This window comes from Myodes glareolus, chromosome 4 (genome assembly GCF_982192425.1).
Source record: "Myodes glareolus chromosome 4, mMyoGla1.1, whole genome shotgun sequence".
In the NCBI taxonomy this organism is placed as follows: Eukaryota; Metazoa; Chordata; class Mammalia; order Rodentia; family Cricetidae; genus Myodes; species Myodes glareolus.
Window position 1 is genome coordinate 53,977,444 of NC_142029.1, and position 9,827 is coordinate 53,987,270.

At 48.4% G+C, this 9,827-nt stretch overlaps 1 protein-coding gene across 1 annotated transcript; it reads right to left on the reverse strand.

Moving 5' to 3' along the window:
- Positions 1-3,759: 3,759 nt before the first annotated feature.
- Chst2 (carbohydrate sulfotransferase 2) lies at positions 3,760-9,167 on the reverse strand. The gene has a single exon (XM_048452511.3). It carries the CDS (start codon positions 9,022-9,024, stop codon positions 7,432-7,434), a length of 1,593 nt encoding a protein of 530 aa, XP_048308468.2. The 5' UTR covers positions 9,025-9,167; the 3' UTR covers positions 3,760-7,431.
- Between the last annotated feature and the right edge of the window lie 660 nt (positions 9,168-9,827).

Consider the following 9,827-nt stretch of genomic DNA (forward strand, 5'->3'; position numbering starts at 1 on the left):
GGATGAATAAAACAAAAAAAGAAATGACCCACCTGAGCCCATGTTCCCTTCTGCCAAGACCTATCATGTCATCTGCCATATGGACTCTAATGGACCCTGCTTACGGGACATTTTTGCACAGTGCCTGGCACACCGTCATCCTGGCACATTCTGAAAGTGAAATGCGAACACTGATAGGATGTCATAGAGAACACTGCATATTAAGGAGTCATTTGGGAAATATGAAAACATAAATGAAATACTACAGGCAGCTCAGTCTTAGTCTCCACAAAGGGAACTCCCAAGCCACAGCCTTAGGAAAATACTGGGTTCACCAGTTAAGAGGGCTGGTTAAATAGGTGTGCTAAAAACCACAGATGTGGGTGTTAGCGCAGAGAGAAGACGTATTTTGTTTTGTGTTTCATCTGTTTGCTTACATTTTTATTTGTTTGTTTGGTCTTTGGGGGTTTGGGGGGGTTGTTGTGTTGTTTTTGTTTTTGTTTTTTGAGATAGGGTTTCTCTGTGTAGCTTTGATTATTTTGGAACTTACTTTGTGAGGTCAGGCATGGTAGCATATGCCTTTAATCCCAGCACTCCAGAGGCAAAAGTAGGCAGATCTCTGTAAGTTCAAGGCCAGCCTGGTCTACAGAGTAAGTGCCAGGACAGCTAGGGTTGTTACACAGGGAAACCTTGTCTTGAGGAAAAAAAGAAAGAAGGACATGTGCCAACACTATCAGGGCTGTTTTTCTTTTAAAGGGTAATAACCCAATTCCATTCTTCATGTAGGTGCTGAACACAAAGATGAGAACATGAAATATTTTAATTCCTCTTAGGTACTAGCACAATCCTAGAGAGACTGAAAATTTGCCAGAGTAACTGGGACATCTCAAAATGGAATTGTAACATTTAGACCTCAGTGGTTCTTGAAACTTTTTCCAGTCCCTGAAATGCTTTAAAGATGCTCATATTGGCTGAGACCTCTACAGGTCACAAATGCACAATAGCAGCCTGCACTACAGAGACACTCTTTCCTGCGGCAGACTTTTAAAATCATCGTTTTGTTTGACGACAGTTCACGTGTTACTTTTCTATGGAGCAGGGTTCAAATTTGTCTATTTCTGTTTCAAACTTAGTATGGAAAAGACTGCCATCTAGATCCTCCTTGGGAGTTAATATGCTGTTTCTTTTCATCCATATTAATTCGTCTTGCTCTCTTAGCTTCTGTTAGCCCTGCATCTGAAGGTTGAGATTTGGTAGAATACAGCTGTACTGAGTCTGAAGCTGCTTGACAGAGCATCTGTCCCCAAATTGTCCTGTTCTGGTTTCTTGGGTTGAATCTTTTATTTAGCACTCCCTTAAGAAATAGCTATGTGCACAGAATCCTTGGTCCCAAAGAAGCACAAACATATCCTAATAAGATCCAGTGCCTTCCTTTCTGATGGATCTTTCCTAAGGGAGGAAAGCAGGCCTACCAGCAAGTGAGTCCGGCTTGCAACGAAACATACTGGCACATCTGTACACAGTGTGGCATCTTAAAGCAGGGCTGATAATGTGTAAAAGCTTCAAAAGATCCAGGACCTTCAATGGTAAACAAGAACTGACAAGTAATGAAGAGATCTTAATGGTGCATGTCTGAAAACCCACGAGACTGAGGCAAGAATTTCAGCCCAACCTGGGTTATGTAGCTGAGTCCTTGTACAACAAAAAAGAAAAAGAGGAGGGAAAAGGAGAAGGAAGCTGGGAGAGTAGTAGAGACTAGAAAAATGGTACCCAGGAGAAAATATGGAATATATATGTGTATATATATATATTATGAATGTCTCAAGCCTATCATAAAAATAATCTCAACCAGCTGTATAGAACACAGTAAAGAGGTATACCAGTTGGCTTAGTACACCTGATACCTTTGTCCTTTGGATACATTGTAACCTGAGCTTTGGTTTTCCAGGTTTGGATGCTGTTTTTATGCACACTGAACATACCGAGAGAGGTCCCTATCCAAGTTCTAAGAGAAAGGAAATTTGATTAGCAAAACTTGCCAGTTTCCTTGTTCTTCATCCTACGTGAGACTTCTGAGCTGCTCTTGTGAAAGTGGTCACAGAACAAGTGGATGATCTTGAGTGTTCTCAAGCTCCACCGAAGACTGAAAGGCACTGCCAGTAACTTCCTATCGTCAGCACGCGGGGGTGGGGGTGGGGGGGTGGGGGGGTTGTCACGTGCGCACTGAGTTACTCAGAACTTCATCACCAGAGTGTCCTTAGACACCTTTGCTTTCGTGACTGTTACATGTAGTAACTCCTGGTTCTGAAGTGTCCCTTGCCCTTCCTCTCTCTTGCAGTTAGACATGTCGTTCCCTGCATCTAGAAGCAGTAGCTCTAGAGGCACACAACCTGTACAACTGCATGGTGCCACATGCTTAGGAAGGCTTCACGGTTGGCTGAATCTCCTGCAGTTGTCATCTTGAAAGGCCTACTCATTTTGTTAACAAGGAGAAGATGTTTTAATTTTTTGTGCTGAACATTGCAAATTATGCATCTGCTTCCATCCAGAGAACAAACCCACTTTGAGGTGAATTTCTCTAAAGTCTTGTCCATACACCTGACACGGGAGCCCTCACAAAGTGTTTCTGAGTCCAGCCGTGTCACAGTGATTACTTTAGCGATCACTCCCTTTGCAGAGCGACTGTCACAAGCATGGGAGTTTAAGCAGCCCCCAAATACTTTTGACATTTTTTTGCAGGTAACTGATTTGACCTTGTTATGTTTTGACCTTGACTACACTTTATCATCCCATTAGCAGCAACTGTATAGAGCAGCCTTTCCCCTTTAAAGCTCCTTAAAGTTTATAAACACCTGCATCCCCAAACACTAACTCAAAACTCACCCATGGCACAGACTTAATGTGTTAGGTCAAATTTAACATTTTCTTGAGCACAATCCGATTAAGGATATGCAGGGGTTTGATAAATGCTATGCCTTATGACTTTCATTATTAAAGACTCACACCAGACTCTGCACCTGAGCCGGTCATTAGCTCTTACGTGAGCTACAAAAACAGCAGCTGAATAGCCACAAGGGAGGGAAGTTATTTTCTTAGCCTTGACAATTTGAAAGGGCTCTCCTTAAGGTGAGTGACAAAGGGGGATCTGTAAACTCTGAATTCATCTCTGGACAGCCCATCATAGCTCAAGCCATTTCTTCCTTTGTAGCTGTCACTTCATACCTATCCGCATTGGATCCTGACATAGAACCGTTGTGGCTCTGATACAATGATTGCTCACTGACTCTCCCGAGGCCTGAGATCAAAAGTGAGCTCATCACACACTGTTAGCAGAGTTTAAGGCATTCTCTTGAGGGCCAGGGTTGCAGGTCAGTTGGTAGAGAACTTACCTAGAATGCACAAAAGCCCCAGGCTCCATCCTCGACATCATACAAAACAAGCATGGTGGTGTGCAATGATAAGCGGAGTATTTGGGAGATAGAAACAGGAGGCCAGAAGCTTAAAGTTACTCTTGGTTGTTTAATGAGGTTAAGACTGTCTGAGTCATATGAAAACCTTTCCCCAAACCTCAACATCAAAAAAAGAAAGGAAGAAAGTCTCTTGGTGAAGACCCCTTAAAGACAGTTCAGGAACTCCAGTATAGGGTATAGCATGGGTCTGCGTGTTGAGGCGGGGGTGGGGGTGGGGGACAAGAGACACATCATCAAGAGCTACCATATCTAAAAGAAGTGACCCATGTCTCATTTCTCTCTTTCTCCTTCTGAATTCATGTCTAGAGACTGTGTTTCAAACATAATCTTTATTTAATTGCCGAGTTCTCAGGGAATATTGACTTGATAGTCTCACCCAAATTCACATTCATTTCGAACCAACAGCATAATCCAGCCACAACTGTACAGTGCAGAACTGACTGTAGCTACGGGAGCTGGGAGCCCTTGTCTCTCTCCGTACCCAAAGCAGAACAAACTTTCCGACAGCAACCATTGCTCTGCCCAGCCACAGCTTACACCACATTTTATCAGTCTCCACATCCACAGCACTCAAGATAGTAAACATCAGTTTCTTCAAAACAAACTTCACAGAGCTTGCCTAGGCACCCGGGCAATTCTGATCCGCGGTTACATGTTAGATCCCTGCCCTCCTGTGTTCATGCAGTTTGGAAAACAAATACTGAAAACTGAATCCCTTATTTTGAATTTGCCTCTCCACATTCATCAGTTCTACAGTTCTTTCTAATTCCCTGGTGGGAGTTAAAGAGCTGGGTCACCTTGGAAACAGCACAGGTGCACCATTGCTTGCTGAATCCATCTCCTAAAGCTGCAGGCCATGACCTCCCCCAGCAGCCTGACACTGTACAGGTTAATATCTTCTCCTCTATCCCTCTAAGCGTCTTCAGTATCTGATAGTTACACGTTTCATTCACTTATTTAATGAGTATATATCAAGCACTCACTGTGGGTAAATATTGAAGGGCACAGATTTGCCCCAGTCCCTGTACCCAGGGGTCAGTGTGAATGCAACCTTTCATTGGCTCTGAGATTCCTGAAACTCAAGCACCCAGCCTGCACCTCTGTCTTGTTCCAAACTCCTATTTGTTGACTAAATGCACTGTCTGGACTTCATTCTCTAAATGGAGCTTCCTAATTAACAAATACATTCCAAAGTCAAAGGGCTACGCCAGGCATGTCACCAGTCAGGCAGAACTCACAAACAGAATCTCTCTGACAGATAAGCTGCTCTGAGGAAAATTTCCTCCCGCTGACGGACATCCTGCCAGGCTGGGCAATATGAAAGGATTGCTTTCAGCCACGCGGCCTCAGAAATGGTCACAGTTCTGCAGCAGTTTGTCATGGCACAGGTCTGCTTGCACCAGGGGCTGACAAGAGCTTGTTAACGCCAAAAATGCTTCTCCGAGCTCTGGCAGCTAAATGTCACCGATATGACTATCTCAGCCTCTAGTGGGAACAACACCCGGCTCACTTTCCTAGAATGCAGCGAGGTACAAATCTCCAGGAGCAACAATTCACCTTTTCAAATTGCAGAGCCCAGGAGTGGCAGAGTGGAGAGAATGCAGCTGCTACAAAACAAGGAAAATACAGAGAAAACCTCTGCAAACAGAGGAGGGGAGAGCTGTTGGGGTTAGCTGAGAATTTCCTCTCAGCAGAGGCCATGAAGGCTCTGTATAGCATCTAGGAGGCTTTTAAACACAAGATCCAAAAACATAATTCCAGTCTAGGGCAGTTCAAGTCGCTGGAGATGCTGGAAAAGAATAGAAGGGAGCTGCTTAAAAACCTTTGGCTCAACCAGAAATGAATTTCACTGCGGCTGAAAAGAGCTGGTTCTGATGCCATACAAAATTTGTTTTCAAATGGTTATTTTACCCAGAATCATTGTTTTTTAATGACACTACCCTAATTTGCTGCTAAGCCTTTTTCATCTATAGTCACCCAACATTAATATTTATTTTGTTCATTTAATTTTAAAGTATTCTTAAATTAGAGCTCTTACAAAGATTCCGCTGCTGCTGAAGGCACCACCATAAAAAATACTATGGGAATCTTGATCAGTGTTATAGTAGCTGTCTAGCTCAATCACAGACATGGCAAACAATTCCAGTAGATTAAGAAATAATCATTCTAAGACACCTTTTTTAAAAACGGGCTTCTGCTTCTTGGATTTCACATTGTAATGATAATTAAACTCAAGAATCACCTCATATTAAAACATTTCCTATGTACATATTATCTTTTTGTAAAAAATAAAAATCCTCAGCGTTCAACCCACATTTGTTGGCTTTCCAGAATCTCATAATAAATTACTGTAAAATAAAGCTGCAAGAAAACTGGGCTTGTACCGTATTTAATATAATATACAATATACAACTATACTGTCTGTTTTTCCTATTTGGGTTTCATAATTTCTTAACACAACACCATATAGAATACTTCATCACAATATGAGTTCAGGACGTGGGAGTATCAAAACCACTGCTGGGAAATTCAATGCCAAATCTCAAAATCCCAGAGTAATTCACTTTTATTTCCTCTTCCTCAGAATCCTCTTAGTATCTAAAAGTTCTTAGTTAGAACCCTACACGGTCTGTCACATGTACTTTGTTTTGTAAATTTACCTTTAGGAAAATAAGGAGAACACCATGGCTCCAGGACACCCCAAGTCTCCAGCAAACTATTTCAAATTTCTATCCTTCCGTATTATTGGTTTGGATGGGACGTGAGGAGGTAAGAAAACCTGTGGGTGTCCTCCTAGTTCTCAGTTACAAGTTTGCCTTAATATGACTCTGGATACTGTGTCAAAGACAAAAACACTCCAAGCAGATATTTCTGTCATTCCACTAACTACAGAGATTGTTGCCACCACCACCAATAGTGTTCACTCCATTTTGAAACTTGTATTCTAATCATTAGAACTTTAAAAATATATATATACATATGCCTTTAAATTTTCCTTTTTTTCTTTCTGAACCAACTTCAGAACAAAAACACCAGTCTCTGCTTCAAGGTACCCTGTCTCAACTCACAATACAGTAGTAACCAAAACCGAATACCTTCAAATCTCAAGGGCTTGTTTCTTCCTTTCTCTCCTCAAAGCTGAACAGGAAAGTAGTGTGTGCTCTCTTCTCTGCCCTGCCTGGTTTTGCCTGTAAGCGACTGCTTCCATTCCTGGGCAGCTGGCAGGCTGTGGTTTACATGTGAGAAAACAGCTCCCAGTTATTATGAAGGCAGAGGCTTCTCCCAGCTTAGCTGTCCCCCAAGTAGGGAGAGGAGGGGAGCAGAGGCCACCTGAAGTTACCAAGACAAGTAGCACTGGTCAATCCAGAGTAATGGAGGCAAATATAAAAAAGAATATTATTTATTATCTTCTTTATTAATACTCACATGTCACCTTTGCTGTTTTACACAAAAGTCTACTTTTGAAGGATGCCTCCTAGGTTTACCAGCCCGGTGGGGGCTTATGCTCTGGGACCACTTTCCCCTTCTTCACCCACCCCACTCCACATCCAAATTAATCTTACACATTCACAGATACCACAAAAAATTGTAAACAAGATTTGCGTTACTGGAACTTTGATTTATCGACATTCCACTTCAATATGGAAGGGAGGAGGGAAAGGACGAGAAGGGGAGAGGGAGAAGAGGTAGGGGGACAGGACAATTTGTCAGAACTTTCAAGTCTTGCCTTTTCTGAGGTGTGTGTGTGTGTGTGTGTGTGTGTGTGTGTGTGTGTGTGTGTGCGCACATGTGTTGAGGCTGTTCCTTGAAATTCACTGACTCAAAACGTTGACAGCAAGTGCCGGTGTGGTTATTTATATTATATATCTATAATAGAATATGTGGGCTTCCTCAGCTTGGGTCTGGGCTGTGTTTGTTTAAACACAACACCATCCTCTTTGTGGGTGTCTCCAGAGGGTGTCAGATCTCTTGGGAAACCCTCTCAAAGCCGGGGCTTCCGAAGCAGGGTCTTGCTGAGGTCTTTGACCTCTTCAGGGCTGTTGACCCGCTCATAGCCCAGCACAGCCATGGGTTGGTAGCAAAACTCCTCCACCTGCTTGATCTGCTGGAAGGTGAGCGCGGTCCGCCAGGCATTGGCGGCCTGAGTGGCATTGCGAGCTGACACCACGAAAGGCTTAGAGGACGAACCCGAACCACTGGTCATGTTCAGGGCAAACTGTTCCATTTCAGGACTCACCAGCAGCCCCACAAAGTCATACACCCTCCGTAGGGTCTTAACCGGGTCTCCCACAAGATCCTCGTACCTCACCACTAAGTAGTGTCCCTGCAGCCAGTCAGGCGGCTGCAGGGCTGTCTGCAGCGTCTTGGCCATACTGTTGCAGATGACCTCCATTGCGCCCAGAGCATGGTAGTCTGCTGGTCCACCCATACCCTCCTTCTTGGCACCCAGCTTGTGGCCAGCGGCCTCCAGGAAGGGCATGCGGTGGGCTCTCGGATCCCGGCTTCGCACCACCTGTAGGCTTTCCCGGATGAGGCCATGGCGTGAGCGGATGCGGGAGCTGGCAACAGCGCGAGGATCCCGCACCAGGTGAATGACCTTGAGGTCCAGGGCTGGATCTCGAAGTAGCGGCGCCAACACAGCCACGTCGAAGACGCGCACGCCCTTGATAACCAGCGTGCGATACTTGCGGCACTCCTCCTCGAAGCGTGCCAAGCGTTGAGGTGGGCACTTCTTACACACGCGGTCGTCCACCAACCCGACGACCTCCTTGCGGTAGGCAGGACAGAGTGGCGAGGAGCACACCACCTTGTTGGTGGCTGCCCCAAAGATGCCCAGAGTGGTTAGGTTGCGCCCCCCACTGCCGGCGGGGCTATACAGCTGGAAAACCGAAAGATCGCAGCGGTACAGAGCGCTCAACATGTCCCGCGCTGCCCCCTGCAGGGAAACCGCGTCCCCGGGGTACAGTTTTTGCCACACGTGCCACACAGGCTCGTAGAGGAAGAACACCTCAGGGTTCTGGTTGAAGAGCTCGCCGAAGAAGGACGAACCGGAACGCCACGTGGTGAACACATACACCAACTGCCGCTTGTCCCCTCCACCCCTGGTGCCTCGAGTGCCATTGCCTGAAGAGGCCGCAGCTCCTACAGCCCCCGCCGCGGCTGCGGGAACTGCCCCCAAGCCGGCTGCGGGAGGGCGGTATGGAGTACGGGGGTCCATGCGCGGGTGAGCGCGGGGTGGCGCTGCAGGAGGCGACCCCGGCCGGCCCCAGCCGCCCCCTGTTGCCCCCGCCGCGGCACCCAGAGGCCCGTCGGGGTTGCACTGCTGCAGCGGCTCCTTATGCCACTTGTAGTCCAGAAGGTTGAGCATCGTGAGCACCAGCAGCAGTGCGTAGCCCGCGCACAGCACCAGCGCCTTCCTGCGAAACACCTTCATCCCGAGCGGGGACGCAGGCCAGCGGCGTCCTGCGCGCCGGGGCCACGGCGGGAGCAAGGCCCGCTGCACGGCGGCAGGCGCAGCCGGCAGCGGCCGGGGAAGCGCGCCCGGGGGCAGAGCTCGAGGCGAGCTGCGGCTCATTACAGGCACAGCCGGGGCCGGCGGCGCGGCGGAGGCGGCCCTGCAGCCCGGGAGGGGGACGCTGCAGGCCGGCTGCGGGCGCCGGGACTGGGGCCGCCGATCCGAGGCGGGCGCGGCGGCAGAGGCGGCTGGTCCCCAGCGCCCAGGGCTGGCTCTCCCATGGCAGCGGCTCCAAGAAGGACCTGCAAGGGGAAGCGGAGTGAATGGGTGAGCCCAATCTCCCGCCCAGATGCCTCCTCCGCCTGAGTAACGCCCACCCCCCGGTCTGCGAGCTGCCCCCACTTACCTGGAGCAGCGGATGCGCCCCAGAGCGTCCCCGGATCTCCGACCGGCGGACTGTCCGACTAGCGCTCTCCTCGGTTTCTGTCCGGTACTCTTCTGCCGGGGGTCCCCAAGCCTTCGAGGGAGCCGCGGGACTCCGTTGCCCTAGCCCTAGGCAGAGTTTCCCGGCAGCGGGCGCCCTGCAGCTCAGAAGGGGAAACTTTCACCGGGCCCAGAGCCCTGCTCTGCACTCCACCGAGCGCGGCGCGTCCCGGCTCCAGCGACGTCTTCCCCGAGTCTCTCGGGACCGCAGCTTCCCTCCCGGCTCTGGGGTACGAAGCAGGCTGGAGGCAACAGTGCGGAGTAGCTTAGATATGTCCCAGCTCCAAGCTAATCCGCTCTCCATCGCTCACACTCGGCCTCCACGCAGCGAACCTTCCCATCCCTCCGGCGGTGGCGGAGAGGGTACAGCGCGGCCCCGCAGCGGCGGCTGTTTCTTCCATCACCCGGAGGATGTCCGGGCAGGCGGCTTAGGCGAGCCC